The sequence below is a fragment of the Macaca fascicularis genome, chromosome 8, assembly GCF_037993035.2.
Source record: "Macaca fascicularis isolate 582-1 chromosome 8, T2T-MFA8v1.1".
Classification (NCBI taxonomy): Eukaryota; Metazoa; Chordata; class Mammalia; order Primates; family Cercopithecidae; genus Macaca; species Macaca fascicularis.
The window spans coordinates 41,621,231-41,638,645 of record NC_088382.1 but is presented as its reverse complement, the minus strand read 5'-3'; the positions used below and the strand labels follow the sequence as shown (position 1 = coordinate 41,638,645).

General features: G+C 41.1%; 1 protein-coding gene across 27 annotated transcripts in view; it reads right to left on the bottom strand.

Moving 5' to 3' along the window:
• The window catches only part of DDHD2 (DDHD domain containing 2), a 45,754-nt gene that overhangs the window by 27,229 nt on the left and 1,110 nt on the right, over positions 1 to 17,415 (bottom strand). For 5 of the 27 annotated variants that reach the window (XM_065518596.1, XM_045399031.3, XM_045399030.3 and 2 more), the window contains exons 2-11: positions 16,914 to 17,158; positions 15,555 to 15,745; positions 12,547 to 12,636; positions 11,965 to 12,085; positions 10,533 to 10,622; positions 8,518 to 8,653; positions 4,556 to 4,764; positions 4,206 to 4,273; positions 2,696 to 2,818; positions 891 to 986 (exon numbers count right to left, since the gene is read on the bottom strand). In XM_065518596.1, coding sequence (XP_065374668.1) covers positions 891 to 986; positions 2,696 to 2,818; positions 4,206 to 4,273; positions 4,556 to 4,764; positions 8,518 to 8,653; positions 10,533 to 10,622; positions 11,965 to 12,085; positions 12,547 to 12,636; positions 15,555 to 15,745; positions 16,914 to 17,158 — 1,369 coding nt within the window. Of the gene's footprint in view, positions 1 to 890; positions 987 to 2,695; positions 2,819 to 4,205; positions 4,274 to 4,555; positions 4,765 to 6,183; positions 8,445 to 8,517; positions 8,654 to 10,532; positions 10,623 to 11,964; positions 12,086 to 12,546; positions 12,637 to 15,554; positions 15,746 to 16,913; positions 17,159 to 17,415 lie in introns of those variants that run through there. The other 22 variants (XM_073998608.1, XM_065518597.2, XM_045399032.3 and 19 more) reach the window with 14 other exon arrangements.

Below are 17,415 nucleotides of genomic sequence, written 5' to 3'. Positions count from 1 at the left end.
GTGCTGAAATTGGATAGTGGTAATGGTTATAAAACTCTATGAATATACTAAAAACCATTAAATTGTAAACTTTAAAAGGGGGAATTTTATGGTATGTGATGTGAATTATATATTGGTAAAGCTCTCATGAAAAGAAAAAAAGCAAAAAAATAAATAAATAAATGGAAGGAGAATTCCAGAGGAACGAAGACTTCTGAAGCTAATGACACTTTTAAGGACGTAAAAAAAGACGGGCCAGGAGCGGTTATTCATGTCTGTAATCCCAGCACTTTGAGAGGCTGAGGCAAGTGGGTCACCTGAGGTCAGGAGTTCAAGACCAGCCTGGCCAACATAGTTAAACCCCATCTCTACTAAAAATACAAAAAGTTAGCTGGGCATGGTGGTGCGCACCTGGAATCCCAGCTACTCAAGAGGATGAAGCAGGAGAATCGCTTGAACCCAGGAGGTGGAGGTTGCAGTGAGCTGAGATCACCCACTGTATTCCACCCCAGGCAACAGAGCGAGATTTCATTTCAAGAGAAAAAAAGAAAAAAAAGAAAAAGAAAAAAAAAAAGGATGTAAAAAAGAAAATGTGTTTAATTTCTAGAAAGAGAGCCAAAGATTGGCCAGGCGCAGGTGGCGAGCACCTGTAGTCCCAGCTACTCAGGAGGCTGAGGCAAAAGAATCGCTTGAACCTGGGAGGCAGAGGTTGCAATGAGCTGGCATCACACCACTGCACTCCAGCCTCAGTGACAGAGCAAGACTCCGTCTCAAAAAAAAAAAAAAAAAGAGCCAAAGATCCATTACCAAAAAACTGCTTGACTTCCCAGAATAAACATCCCGCAAAACACAAGGATACACTATGGACATCAAAGAATTGCTTGGTCCAACAAGCTGTATTAGGCACATACCGTTGCGTTTTTTCTGGTACTGAAATAGTTTAATATCTTCTTTCTTGGTCCTAAAGGAATTCCCATTTCCTGAAGATCTCGGTCTGTACATAAAGCCTATGCACAGAAAACCAAGTCTTTCTTATTTCTAGACAAAATAAAATCAATCCTGTCCCCTAAGAGGATTAAGACCTAGGCACTCTGTTGCTGCCTGTCTCTCTAGTAGTAAAACATCATATAATAACTTCCAGAAAAAAGGACCTGTTTTATTCATGAAACACCCTAAAAAAGAATAGAAAATATCAATACTTATAATATCAACGTTACAATAATACAGACAACATTGTGTTATTGTAAAAAAAAAAAAAAAAAAAAAAACCCAGAGAGGTTGGGTATGTAAGGACTTCAGGACATAAAAATCTTCCTTGATTTCTATACTGACTTAGATGTCACATGCCTGAGAAGGATTATACTCCTGCTCATGAATGCAAGCATTGAGAACATACAGCAAACACACAAGTACGCAACAGACTAACAATGAAGATCTCAAGTGTCACTCATCTTTTTTTTTTTGTTTTTGAGACGGAGTCTTGCTCTGTCGCTCAGGCTGGAGTGCAGTGGCACGATCTCAGCTCACTGCAACCTCCACCTCCTAGGTTCAAGCGATTTTCCTGCCTCAGCCTCCCAAGTAGCTGGGATTACAGGTGCCTGCCACCAGGCCCAGCTAATTTCTTGGTATTTTTAGTAGACGCAGGGTTTCACCATGTTGACCAGGCTGGTCTTGAACTCCTGACCTCGTGATCCGCCCACCTCGGCCTCCCAAAGTGCTGGGATTACAGGTGTGAGCCACCATACCTGGCCAACTGTCACTCATTAGGGAAGCCTTCCTGCACCTTCTGAGACCAGGTTAATTCTTACAATACGGTGTACTTTCCCTACTTAGTTCTTATTGTAATTGCAATGATGTGTGTGATTATTTAATATGTGTCTTCCCCAGTAAACTATAAACACTATGAGGTCAGGGATCATATGTCTTATTTACCAGTCTATCCGGTACTTGGTATAGTAAGCATTTTCTAAATATCTGTTACATGAGTGAATGTATCACAACCCAGAAAAAGGCCAAACAAAAGTGGAAAAAACAAAAAACAAATAAACAAGCTGGCTGGGCACCGTGGCTCACAGATGTAATTCCAGCACTTTGGGAGGCAAAGGTGGGTGGATCATGGGGTCAGGAATTCCAGACCAGCCTGGCCAAGAGACCAGCTTGGCCAACATGGTGAAACCCCGTCTCTACTAAAAATACAAAAATTAGCCAGACATGGTGGCGGGCACCTGTAATCCCAGCTACTCGGGAGGCTGAGGCAGAAGAACTGCTTGAACCCCAGAGACAGAGGCTGCCGTGAGCTGAAGATCACACCATTGAACTCCAGACTGGGCAAGAGTGAGACTCCAACTCAAAAAATAAATAAATAAAAAATAAACAAGCAAATAACAGTAGAGCTCTTGAAAGTACAATAGAAAATTAGAGTTGGAATAGCTAATGGTTATTTATTTGTTTGTTCTTGCACTCATGTTTTCTATGAGCCGTACTGGTTAGTCTGCTCCACTGCTCTATGAATATCAATATGGCCATCTGAACTTTGAACTTCGAACAAGGCAAAGGTCACTTGATATGATAAAAAGCAAATAAATAATGCTAAGGAACATTAATGATAAAGTATTTATGACTAAAAAGTGTCTAAAGGGTATGCACTTAGTAAACATGATGAACAATAAAAATACTGAAAATGGCTTGGCATAAAGTTTTAAAAGATTATTTTTACCAGAGCTTCCTTATCTACTTTCTCCTTCTCAAAGATATCAAAGAATTCAGAGAGCTGAAGTTTCTTCAAATCTTCCTCTAGTGTAGGTGTATCTCCTTGATCCATTACAATATTTAGCGAATCCTAAAAATTAAATTATAAAGCTCATATTTTCAAAATTCATTTAGTTTCCTTTATACTATTTTGCAGTAAAGAAATACATAGATTTCCACAGCAATGTATCTTAACTTTAACAAACTGTCATTTATGCAAGATATAAATTAAGAGGTTCCAAGGTTTTGCGACTTCAATTGAAAATATGTTTTTAAAGAAATGAGTAAAATATTCATCATCATTAACAAACATTTGCTGAATTTTAAGGGAGCTCGGTGCTTAAGAAATTAGGAAAATGGTGCTTAAGAAATAAAACAGTCTAGACTGGGCATGGTGGCTCACGCCTGTAATCCCAGCACTTTGGGAGGCCGAGGTGGGCAGATCACAAGGTCAGGAGTTCAAGACCAGCCTGACCAACATGGTGAAACCCCAACCCTACTAAAGATACAAAAATTAGCAGGGTGTGGTAGCGTGTGCCTGTAATCCCAGCTACTGGGGAGGCTGAGGCAGGAGAATCATTTGAACCCTGGAGGCGGAGGTAGCAGTGAGCCAAGATCGTGCCACTGCATTGCATTCCAGCCTGAGCGACAGAATGAGACTATCTCCAAAAAAAAAAAAAAAAAAAAAGAAATAGAAATAAAACAGTCTAAGACAAAAGCTCTGCTCTGGAGGAACTCATGGTCCAACAGGAGAAATAGGTACCAAATCAATCCTATAGATGATACATGGTTATAGGAATTTTTACTAAAAATGTTTAAACATCAAGTTCCCCAATACTTTCGAACAGAGTTTCTATAAATCATATCAATTTGTAGCCAATTCATTCATTTGTTCATATGCAAACTTCATTTAGCTCAATGATTCCGTAACTCAGCAGTGCATATTTTTGAGACGGAGTCTCACTCTGTCACCCAGGCTGCAAGGCAGTGGCACGATCTCTGCTCACTGCAACCTCCACCTCCCAGGTTCAAGCGATTTTCCTGCCTCAGCCTCCCAAGTAGCTGGGATTACAGGCACACACCACCATGCCCAGCTAATTTTTGTATTTTTAGTACAGATGGGGTTTCACCATGTTGGCCAAGTTGGTCTTGAACTCCTGACCTAAGGTGATCCACCAGCCTCAGCCTCCCAAAGTGCTGGGATTATAGGCATGAGCCACCACACTTGACCAGCAGTGCATGTTCACAAAAGAAAGTAAGATAGACTAAACAATTATTATTTGTAGAAGCATATTATTATCTTGCTTCTATAATCCAAGAATGACAGAGATAATTAAAAGTCTGTTAAAATGGAAATAAGTGTAAATGTAATGTCATGACATGAAACTAAACTCAGCTAAAAACAAAAAATAAGTCTAAAATCTATAAATCCTTACTAAAGAAAACTACAAGAAAACCTAGCTGAACATCTAAATTACCTTTTCACTGTCAATATCCCCCAAAGAATCTTTCTGATTTGTTAGGATATCAAACAATATAAGCGAACCTATAAGTAAAATAGAAGAAGGGACAATTTCTAAGCATTAGCACTAAATGGCTGTCTGTTATACAAAAAAGTCATAAGCCAATTACACATGTAAGCAAATCTACACAGCAAGAAGTCTTTCTTTCCAATTTACCACCACCCTTCCAACCCCTTCCAAATTTCTTGATCAGAGACCACTTCCAGACCTCTGAATTTCCTACTGATAAAAGACACTGTGCTTCAAAAACAGGTGTCTTTAAAATGTGATAGTCTTCTCTGGTCACACAGAATTCATTTTGTTACCTAAACTATGACCAGCAATGGATACACCCCCTTTGAAATCAGGGTTCCTCTGCAGAAAAAGTGTGTATATTCGGTTCATTTCAGAAGCAACTGTGTCCACAATAGTCTGACAGTAGGTGGGGCTATTGTAGAAGAAGACATCCAGAATTGTGTCATTGGTGAAGTGCCTGAGGCGGTTAATGCTGGGCAGGGTTATTCGCTGCAGATCTCTGAAAAAAGGAAAAATAATTTAAGCAGGAAACCTAAATACATTTAATAGCCACTTCCAATTTTAAGCCTTCAAGCTTAGACTTAAACATTTTATAAGAAACAATTGTCGGCCGGGCGCGGTGGCTCACTCCTGTAATCCCAGCACTTAGGGAGGCCGAGGCGGGCGGATCACAAGGTCAGGAGATCGAGACCACGGTGAAACCCCATCTCTACTAAAAATTACAAAAAAAATTAGCCGGGCGCGGTTGTGGGCGCCTGTAGTCCCAGCTACTCGGGAGGCTGAGGCAGGAGAATGGCGTGAACCCGGGAGGCGGAGCTTGCAGTGAGCCGAGATCGCGCCACTGCACTCCAGCCTGGGCTGGGCGACAGAGCGAGACTCCGTCTCAAAAAAAAAAAAAAAAAAAGAAACAATTGTCGATTTATAGGAAAAAACAAAAAGAGGACAAAGGAACATGTGTAATGAAGCCAGAGGGATGTGATCAGCAAAATTCAGAAAATATGAAACCCTACAAGTCAAACCCATTTCTTCCATACATAAACTACAAGAAAACAATAGATGTAGACAGAGGTAAGTGGTAATCAAGAAATTAAGAGACTTTTTTTTTTTTTGAGATGGAGTCTCGTTCTGTTGCCCAGGCCGGAGGGCAGTGGCACAATCTCAGCTCACTGTAACCTCCACCTCCCAGGTTCAAGCGATTCTCCTGCCTCAGTCTCCCAAGTAGCTGGGATTACAGGCGCCTGCCACCAGGCCGGGCTAATTTCTTGGTATTTTTACTAGAGACAGGGTTTCACCATGTTGACCAAGCTGGTCTCGAACTCATAGCAATTGCAGGCATGTGCCACCATGCCCAGCTAATTTTTGTAGTTTTAGTAGTGACAGGGTTTTGTCATGTTGGCCAGGCTGGTCTCAAACTCCTGACCTCAGATGATCCACCTGCTTTGGCCTCCCAAAGTGCTGGGATTACAGGCATGAGCCACTATGCCCAGCCCAAGAGAGACTTATAATAAAAGATATATCAACTAATTGCAATGTATGGACTTATTTGGATCCCAGTTTAAAATGTGTTTGTAATTATATAAATATGTATATAAAAATTAATGTGTATATATAATTAATGTATATAAAAATATGTATATAAAATATAATAGACAACTGGAAATTTGAACACTGACTAGGTATTTGATGACATTAAGAAATTTTTAAGTGTGATAATAGTGTTATGGTTATACATTTTTTAAGTCCTTTAAAATACACTGTTCAGGGCCGGGTGTGGTGGCTCACGCCTGTAATCCCAGCACTTTGGGAGGCTGAGGCTGGCAGATCACGAGGTCCAAAGTTTGAGACCAGTCTGTCCAACAGAGTGAAACCCCGTCTCTACTAAAAATACAAAAAATTAGCGGGGTGTGGTGATGTGTACCTGTAATCCCAGCTATTTGGAAGGCTGAGGTTGGAGAATCACATGAACCCAGGAGGTGGAAGATGAGGTGAGCTGAAATCGCACCACTGCACTCCAGCCCAGGCAACAGTGCAAGACTCCGTCTCAAAAAAAAAAAAAAAAAATACTGTTCAGGCTGGCGCAGTAGCTCACACCTGTAATCCCAGCACTTTGGAAGGCTGAGGCGGGTAGATCACGAGGTCAGAAGTTTGAGACCGGCCTGGCCAATATAGTGAAACCCTGTCTCTACTAAGAAATACAAAAATTAGCTGGGGGTTGTGGCACATGCCTGTAATTCCAGCTACCTGGGAGGCTGAGGCAGGAGAATTGCTAGAACCCAGGAGGCAGAGGTTGCAGTGAGCTGAGATCATACCACTGCACTCCAACCTGGGTGATAGAGTGACACTCCATCTCAAAAATAAAATAAAATAAAAAATAAAATATACTGTTCAGGCCAGGCACTGTGGCTCACACCTGCAATCCCAGCACTTTAGGAGGCCAAGGCAGACAGATTGCTTGAGCCCAGGAGTTCAAAACCAGCTTGGCCAACATGTTAAAAGCCCAACTCCACAAAAAATAGAAAAATCAGCTGGATCAGGCTAGGCACGGTGGCTCACGCCTATAATCCCAGCACTTTGGGAGGCCAAGACGGGCAGATCACCTGAGGTCAGGAGTTTGAGACCAGCCTGACCAACGTGGAGAAACCTCGTCTCTACCAAAAATAGAAAATTAGCAGGGCGTGGTGGTGCGTGCCTGTAATCCCAGCTACTCGGGAGTCTGAGGCTGGGAATTGCTTGAACCCGGGAGGCAGAGGTTGCGGTGAGCTGAGATCACAACACTGCACTCCAGCCTAGACAAGAGCGAAACTCCATCTCAAAAAAAAAAAAAAAAAAAAAAGGAAAAAAATCAGCTGCGAGTGGTGCCACATGCCTGTAGTCCCAGCAGTACTTGGGAGGCTGGGGTGTGAGGATAACCTGAGCCCGAGGAGATCCAGGCTGCAGTGAGCTGTGATCACACCACTGCACTCCAAAAAAAAAAAAAAGATACAAACTGAAACATTTACAGATGAAATTACAGGATGTCTAAGATAAAAACCATATGGCATGAAAGGGCAGTAGATAGGGTATGAAGATACAGATGAGGCAGAACCAGCCATGTGTTGAGGCTTGTTGGGGCTGGGTAATCAGTACACAAGGATTCATCATATATACAATTTCTGTGAACAAAATTATCTCTAATAAAAAAGTTTTCTAAAAAGACAAAACAAAAAATGTAAAAGGCTTTTCCTGGAATTCTCAGCAGTAAGGTTTCTTGATTACATGTCAAACGATAAAGAGCTCCCTCTCTCAATGCACAATTTCTAAAAGCAGAAAAAGGTGTGAGTGCCAGGTGCCAAAAGCAAATAGAATTTGTATCTGGCAGAGGAAGACCACATTGACAAAATCTAATAACCAGTTAAAGGTTTCTTAAAATTCCCAGAAAGATTCAAGTATACAACTACTTCTGCAATTTATAAGGGCTATGCCCTTAGTAACCTGTTAGCATTTGCTCAAATATTAAAGAATCCGAACCCCACCACAATGAAGTGTTTGGCAAATGAATATACCCAAATCATAGTGTACTGAGAACTGAGACACAGAATCAGAAAAGCCATTTCTGAGACCAGCATGGTCAGCTCATGAAACAATGCTGACTACTTCCTGCATCTCCTGGTTCTATTCTAGAACCATATTAGAAACACACTACTTGCTGGAGAGCCCCATATCCTCAATTTAAGCAACCTTCTCTGTCATTACCATAAAATTTACAAACAAAACTAATGGGCTTGTACCTTAAGAAAGCCGTCACTTCAAAGTCACTGTACCAATTATTCCCTAAGTTATAAATGCTAATAGTTTAATGTTTGAGAAATCCTCCCTTTTTTCTAAATTTGGACAAATATTATTTAAATATAATAACAAAAGGAATAACAAAATACTTTGTACATCTTGGGGTATGCATGGCTTTTGACATCTGAAAATGGAAATGGTTATACACTATGGGAAGATAGCAACATTTGGCTTTAATGCTAAAGATACAATGAAGCTGTAATAGTAAATACTAGTGAGCCAGTAAAACATACTGAAGATACACACAGCTCTCTACTCCTAACCAGGGTTAATTAAACCAAGGGACTGATCAGTATTTAATAGCGTATCTCTAAGAAATTTTAAATATTCAGCCAGCTATAGCATAAAAATGTCCCCAAGCATAGCAATGATCAGAAAATACATTATTATCACAGCTAACAACTCAAAGGTATTAAGTATTACTCACACATCCACACCAGTAGAATGCAAAGGACTGTGCCAATTGACTGGAAGAAATTCTACCCTCCCAATCTGCTGATTTTCTTGGGCTTTCTTAAAATGTGTCTGTAGCAAGTTCAAGGAAACACTGCGAAAATCATTAACTGGAAAAGAAAATTAACTTATGCATCAACAATGAAGTAACAAATCTGTAGAATCTGGATGCAACAAATCATGTAATTATACTCTAACTACATTTGCACAGAACACATACTGACTTCTGTCAAAAATAAAGTGGTATTCAGGAAAAATTATGAATGCATATAGGAAAAGATGTTTCTTTAATAACTTTTTTTTTTTTTTGAGATGGAGTACTGCTCTATAATCCAAGCTAGAGTGCAATGCCGAGATCTCACCTCACTGCAGCCTCCACCTACCCGGTTTGAGCAATTCTCCTGCCTCAGCCTCTCGAGGATCTGGGATTACAGGAGCATACCACCACACCCAGCTAATTTTTGTATTTTTAGTAGAGATGGGTTTTGCCCTGTTGGCCAGGCTGGTCTTGAACTCCTGACCTTAGGTGATCTGCCTGCCTTGGCCTCCCAAAGTGCTGGGATTACAGGTGTGAGCCACCACACCTGGCCTAACAACTTGCTTTTACCGTACAAAATATTTCATCAAAAGAAGGCTAACTTCAGGCCAAGAGCAGTGGCTCATGCCTGTAATCCCAGCACTTTGGGGGGCCAAGGTGGGTGGATCGTATGAGGCCGGGAGTTTGAGACCAGCCTGGCCAACATGGTGAAACCCCATCTACTAACAATACAAAAATTAGCCAGGCATGGTGATGTGCACCTGTAATCCCAGCTACTCAGGAGGCTGAGGCAGGATGATCACTTGAACCCAGGAGGCAGAGGTTGCAGTGAGCTGAGATTACGTCACTACACTCCAGCCTGGGCAAGAGAGCAAAACTCTGTCTCAGGAAAAAAAAATAGTATATTTAAAAACAAAAAAAAAAGGAACATGAAAAAAAAGAAGGCTAACTTCAAAACGTCAGCATCATGGGAACTGTTACAATTTTTTTTTTTTTTAATCACATGACAATACAACAACAGTCTTGCAGTTGAATTCCTATCCTAACTTCCTGGTTCTTATAAATAGCACCACCCAATACTTTAAAGAAAAAAAATACACTGTTGTTTGAAATTCGTATCACATCAATCTCAACCTTCCACAATACAATTCTAGTTTATGTTTAGAACCATTAGCCAGTAGAATAAGACACCCTAATTGGAATAATTAAACTTTGAATACTATCAGGTTTTAGAAGACACTTTTTGTTTTTTTTTTTTGAGACACAGTGTCACTCTGTTGCCCAAGCTGGAGTGCAGTGGCCCGATCTTGGCTCACTGAAACCTCCACCCTCCCAGTTCAAGCGATTCTGTTGCCTCAGCCTCCCGAGTAGCTGGGATTACAGGTGCCTGCCACCATGCCTGGCTAATTTTTGTATTTTTAGTAGAGACGGGGTTTTGCCATCTTGGCCAGGCTGGTCTTGAACTCCTGACCTCGTGATCGACCCGCCTCGGCCTCCCAAAGTGCTGGGATTACAGGTGTGAGCCACTACGCCCAGCCTAGAGGACACCTTTCAAAATCTAGTTATACTAATGACTTAAATCCTCCAATTACAATATCAAAGGTTTATCACAGTATGAATTACAAAAATGATTGATGCTTCTGTTATTCATTAAACTCTATCATCTTTATGTTCCCTGTAAATTTGAAATGGTTAGAAATAGGACTATCACATCATAAAACAATTTTATAGGGATTAACTGCTTGTTCATTCAAGTTAGTTAAGAGTATAAACTATTAGCCCCAGGAATTTCCTAGCACTTCAGGTCTAAGCTGAGAAGCTTTACTACCTTGCCACCTGTCTTTAACTCTCTAAATCCTCTTATGCAGCTAAGACAACAGACCAAAGACAAGGCTTTATCTCAGCTCACAAGAGCACTGATTAATATTCTCTCACATGCTTTGCAAACCTACCACACTGTACAATGCTTCGAAAGCGGAGATCACAAGCTGGTCCAATCCCATGGACTACAAAAACCAAGTGATCTATTTGTAAAGGTTCTCCTATAAATGAAATTAAAAAGAAAATTATTCTGTATAATTAGTCATGTATTCTAATACCACTCATCATGAAAAGGTTATAAATATGAGCAAGTTAAAAGATGAACAGATAATTTAAAAGATATAAAATAGTCCTTTAAGTACGTAGCAAAAATACACTGATTTTACTTGGTTTCTAATTTATCTTGAAATAAATCTGCAAAAATTTTTTCAGGATTTTTTTCTTTTTTTCTGAGCTCTGAAAAAGAAAACTTGGCTGGGTGCGGTGGCTCATGCCAAAAAAAAAAAAAAAAGTTCTTTTTTTTTTTTTCAGGTTTTATTTTTTTGGTTTGAGACCGAGTCTCGCTCTGTCACCCAGGCTGAAGTGCAGTGGTGTGATCTCAGCTAGCTGCAACCTCCGCCTCTCGGGTTTAAGTGATTCTCCTGCCTCAGCCTCTCGAGTAGCTGGGACTACAGGCGTATACCACCACGCCTGGCTAATTTTTTGTATTTTTAGTAGAGACAGGGTTTCAATGGGTTAGCCAGGATGATCTCGATCTCCTGACCCGCCTGCCTCGGCCTCCCAAAGTGCTGGGATTACAGCCCTGAGCCAACACACCTGGCCTTTTTTCAGTTTTTAAAAACTTTTTTTTTTTTGAGACAGAGTCTCACTCTGTCACCTAGGCTGGAGTGCAGTGGCATGATAAACACTCATTCCAGCCTCAACCTTCTGGGCTCGAGTGATCCTCCTGTCTCAGCCTCTAAATTAGCTGAGACTACAGACCTGTGCTACCATGCCCAGTTAATTTTTGTATTTTTTGTAGAAATGGGGTTTCACCATATTGCCCAGGCTGGTCTCGAACTCCTGGGCTCAAGTGATCCTTCTGCCTTGGCTTCCCCAAGTGCTGGGATTACAGGTGTGAGCTACCATGCCCAGCCTGGTTTTTAAAACTTTTTATTTTTAAGTAACTAGAAATGTACAGAAAACTAGAAAGCATAATACAGACACTCCCACGTACTTTTTACAGACATTCAGCTTTTTAACAATTACATTTGCTTTATGATTCTTTGTGTGTGTACACACACACACACACATTTATTTTTCTGAATCATTAGAGAGCAGGCTACATACATCATGAATAGTATTGCCAAATTTTACCCATCCTACCATATGTGCTAAGCAGTTTTAAAAGATATTTTTACATCTATTAAGATTCTTAGACAAAGTGATGCAACTTGGAATAAACCCATACGATTAAAGATGATTTTTAAACCTTGAGGTAATCTAAATCCACAGAAAAAGGTCAAAATTTAAGGAGTAAACAAATACATCATAAGGTAAGAAAAAATAAATGGTTAACATTACCACAATGAATGTCAACAGAGATGTTCTCAACTCCTCTCTTCACAGTTCTTGGTCGACCCTGCTCCGTGGGTGCTGAACCCCAATCATCAGATCCTGCAACTGGCTGGTAATGCACCATAAGCTTAAACAGAACAGATCAGAGAAATAAAAATATTCTACAACACAATCATCTCTATACAATGCAGTTTTAAGTGTAGAATGATGTCTTTCAAACCACGCAGTCAAATGTGAACTGGAGTTTTGATATGCAACTCGTACAGCTTAAAATGAGAACCCTGAAAATATATTAGGCTAATGGATTTGTCAGTAGTGCCCTTCTACATGGAAGACATGCTCACATAATATGTCAGTGATTTTCTTGTTCTACAGTGGCATAATTTTCCCTAAGAAAATTATTTTGTATAAGCTGAGTTGGGTAAGTAACAGTAGTAGCTACAAGTTTTTAAGTTTCATAGTTGTGAATTCAATATAAAATGTGACAAAGGTTATCCTACATAGAACGCTTAGCAAAAGAAACCAATTGAGCTCTCCCTAACAGTGCAATTAACTTTTTATCCCAACAAGATAAATGCTTTGTTTTACCTTTGGATTGTGTAAAATAATAATTTCTCTGTTGGGAGATTCCAGTTTCTTTTTCCATTCATCCAAAGTTACAGCAAGCATGTAAGTTTCCTTAAAAGAAAACACATTTCATTAGAGTTCTCTAGTAGCTTTCCTATTAAAACTGAACTTATTCACAAGAATACTACTGTATTAATGAGTTTCAATAAGAATATCCTACTCCAATTTATCAAATTTATTTTTAAATCCTTTTTTTGTTGTTGTTGTTTTGTTTTGAGACAGAGTCTTACTCTGTTGCCCAGGCTGGGGTGCAGTGGCGCAATCTCAGCTCACTGCAACCTCTGCCTCCTGGGTTCAAGCGATTCTCCTGCCTCAGCCTCCCAAGTAGTTGGGATTACAGGCACCCGCCACCTCACCCAGCTAACTTTTGTATTTTTAGTAGATATGGGGTTTGGCCATAATGGCTAGGCTGGTCTCAAACTCCTGACCTCAGGTGATCCGCCCACCTTGGCCTCCCAAAGTGCTGGGATTACAAGCATAAGCCACAGCACCCAGCCTATTTTGAAATTACAACAGATAGTAGCACCAGGACAAAGGGGAAAAAAAAAAAACACACACACACACACACACCCCCTCGCACTCCTAATTCCATCATCTACACTAGATAATTACTGTTCACATTTTAGTATATTTGTTTTTTTTTTTTTTTTGAGACGGAGTCTCACTCTGTCGCCCAGGCTGGAGTGCAGTGGCCGGATCTCAGCTCACTGCAAGCTCCGCCTCCCGGGTTCACGCCATTCTCCTGCCTCAGCCTCCCGAGTAGCTGGGACTACAGGCGCCCGCCGCCTCGCCCGGCTAATTTTTTGTATTTTTTAGTAGAGACGGGGCTTCACCGGGTTAGCCAGGATAGTCTCGATCTCCTGACCTCATGATCCTCCCGTCTCGGCCTCCCAAAGTGCTGGGATTACAGGCTTGAGCCACCGCGCCCGGCCTAGTATATTTGTTAATATTAATGTTCTAGACCATGCGTGGTGGCTCATGCCTGTAATCCCAACACTTTGGGAGGCCAAGGCAGGAGGATCACCTGAGGTCTAGTATTCAAGACCAGCCTGGCTAACATGGCAAAACCCCATTTTTACTAAAAATACAAAAATTAGCCGGTGTAAGTCAGGCACAGTGGCTCACACCTGTAATCCCAGGTCGGGAGTTCGAAACCAGCCTGACCAACATGGAGAAATCCTGTCTCTACTAAAAATACAAAATTAGCCGGGCATTGTGGTGCATGCCTGTAATCCCAGCTACTCAGGAGGCTGAGGCAGAAGAATCACTTAAACACAGGAGGCAGAGGTTGTGGTGAACTGAGACCGCGCCACTGCACTCCAGCCTGGGCCACAAGAGTGGAACTCCCTCTCAAAAAAAAAAAATTAGCCAGTGTGGTGGGGCGCGCCTGTAATCCCAGCTACTTAGGAGGGTGAGGCAGGAAAAGTGCTTGAACCCAGGAGGCAGAAGTTGCAGTGAGCCGAGATCATGCTACTGGACTCCAGCCTGGGCAACGGAGTGAGACTGTCTCAAAAACGAAACAAACAAACAAAACAAGAAAAAGGCCGGGCGTGGTGGCTCACGCCTGTAATCCCAGCACTTTGGGAGGCTGAGGCAGGCGGATCACGAGGTCAGGAGGTCGAGACCATCCTGGCTAACACAGTGAAACCCCCGTCTCTACTAAAAATACAAAAAATTAGCCAGGCGTGGTGGCGGGCGCCTGTAGTCCCAGCTACTCAGGAGGAGGCTGAGACAAGAGAATCGCTTGAACCTGGGAGGCGGAGGTTTTAGTGAGCCAAGATCGCGCCATCGCACTCCAGCCTAGGCGACAGTGAGACTCCGTCTCAGAAAAAAAAAAAAACAAAAAAACAAATACTAATGCTCTACTCCAATTTAAAGAAAAATTTCAGTTTTCAGAGCAAGAAAAATAAAAGCTAAAAAAGATCAATCCTGTGACCATAGCATAATAGACTTTGCGTGTGTGTGTGTGTGTGTGTATTTTTTTTTTGTAGTGATGGGGTCTCGATTTGTTGCCCAGGCTGTTCTCAAATTCCTGGGCTCAAGTCATCCTCCTGCCTTGGCCTCACAAAGTGCTGGGATTATAGACAAGAGCCACGGTGCACAACAGGCTTTTTTTGTTTTTTTTTTTTTTTTTTTTGAGATGGAGTTTTTCTCTTGTTGCCCAGGCTGTAGTTCAATGGTGCGATCTCAGCTCACCACAACCTCCCCCTCCCGGGTTCAAGTGATTCTCTTGCCTCAGCCTCCCAAGTAGCTGGGATTACAGGCATGCACCACCATGCCCGACTAATTTTGTATTTTTAGTAGAGACTAGGTTTCTCCATGTTGGTCAGGCTGGTCTCAAACTCCCAACCTCAGGTGATCCGCCTGCCTCGGCCTCCCAAACTGCTGGGATTACAGGCGTGAGCCACCAGGCCCAGAGTACTGTTTTCTTTTTTTACACCTTAAAACAACACAGCCATTTCCATTGTATTCTAAAATCTGAAAAAGGCCGGGCACGGTGGCTCACACCTGTAATCCCAGCACTTTGGGAGGCCTAGGCCAGCAGATCATTTGAGGTCACGAGTTTGAGACCAGCCTAGCCAACATGGTGAAACCCCATCTTTGATAAAAATACAAAAAAATTAGCCAGGCATGGTGGCGGCCACCTGTAATCCCAGCTACTTGGGAGGCTGAGGCAGGAGAATCACTTGAACCCGGGAGGTGGAGGTTGCAGTGAGCCAAGATCGCACCATTGCACTTCAGCCTGGGCAACAGAGCGAGACTCCATCTCAAAAAAAAAAAAAAAAAAATCTGAAAATAAGACTACTTCATCCTGAAACTTGCTTGCAAATAGAAATGCTTTATCATGTTTTATAATGTGATACAGACAGAACCAAACTCTTTCTGGAAATTTCACAAAATAAATTACAAAAGAAAGATTATTAAATAAGAGAAGGAAAGAATAAGTAAAAAAAGAGTCAAAAGAATACCTCTAAAACTTGGCTGAAGCTCTCCGAGTAGGGAACATACTTATTGTCTTTGTCCCCCTTGTAAAACCATGTACATCGTCTCACTTCCGATGCTAGTTCATCCCAGTATACAGCATACCGCATCCTTTCCCCCAAATGAACATCATATCTGCCCCCATCAGTAGGAACAACTCTCCCATTACAATCTTTTCCTTTCAAGGATTGAAAAGGGGAAAAGAAGTACATATTTCAAAATATACCTCCCAACATACAATTCTGAGTTATACTCTAAATAATGTTATAAAACACATGAATGAACAGTTCCTACTTGGCTAAACACCAAACAAAATGGAATTTAATTCATATCTTTTTCACTACCTACTTTACAAACCGTCAAAACCATTCCTGATTTTAATGAAACATGAAAAAAATATTACCCAAACAGTTTTGTTCTTTTTCTGAGGAAAGATAGCAGTGCCCCTTAAAAAAAATATATAATGTGATTTTTCTGAGTTTGCTTGGGAACCATAAGGTAAATTAATAACCATCATGATGATTCAGTATAAATAGAATCATTCTTGTTTTATAAAAGAAAAGTCAAGTGACAAGTTAGAGAGTTCATTCTTCTGCACTGTGACACCCCACTCTATACATACTTTTTTCTCTTTTTTTTGAGACAAGTCTCACTCTGTCACCCAGGCTGGAGTCCAGTAGCACAATCTTGGCTCACTGCAACCTCCGCCTCCCGGGTTTGAGCAATTCTCCTGCCTCAGCCTCCCAGGTAGCTGAGACTACAGGCACAGACCACCCATCTGGCTAACTTTTGTATTTTTAGTAGAGAAGGGGTTTCACCATGCTGGCCAGGCTAATCTCGAACTCCTGACCTCAAGTGATCTGCCCGTCTTGGCCTCGCAAAGTGCTGGGATTACAGGTATGAGCCACTGCACCCAGCCTTACACATTCGTTATAAAACAAAACATAAGCTAGAACATTAAAGATATTACTGGGGGGCTGGGCACAGGGTGTAACACGCCTGTAATTCCAGCACTTTGGGAGGCCAGGCAGAAAGATTGCTTGAACCTAGGAGTTCAAGATCAGCCTAGACAATATAATTAGGTCCCCAACTCTAAGGAAAAAAAAAATTATTGGGTAACTATGCAGAAATAATAATAGATACTGTTTTCAAAATACAGACCAAATTCTGGAATATTATTGATTGGCTAGGTATTAGTGCAGAAGTTCTATATAAAATGCTGTAAGAAATTATTTAACTGGAAAAATCTAAAATTTAATTTTCATAGCACTCACTATAAGGACCATTATACTATAGTTTGAAGAGGGGAAAGTCTTTGTCTATTCCAAGTCATAATTTTCACCTACCAGAGTTATATGCCTCCTCCAGCTGCTGTGAATCCTCAGAGTTGAAAGGAATCCATGTCTCCTTAGAATCTATTATCTTACAATAAAACCAATGGGGAGAAACTGGTTCATACAAGCTGCCAGCATCCATGTCTATTAGCTCAAAGGAACTACATGAGTTTGATGATGGGGATGGATCTGACTGGGACAACTGCTCCTGTTGTGACTGCACTGATGACATTTCGCTCTCTAAAGACAAAAGAAAACTATCAGGAAAATGATTTTAACTGTGTAACTGTTCGCACACATACACAAGCACAAAACTAATCATTTTACGGAGCCATTTCTGCAACAACAACAACAACATCATCTACATAATTTAAAAGAAAAATAACATAAATTAGCAGCTGGATGGGTGGAAGCTTTAAATAAAATGCTTCTATTAGATCAACCATTGCGCGGAGTTCCCAATTCTCTCGGAAAACTGGGTAATTTTACTCAGTCCGTAAGTTATAAAACAAAC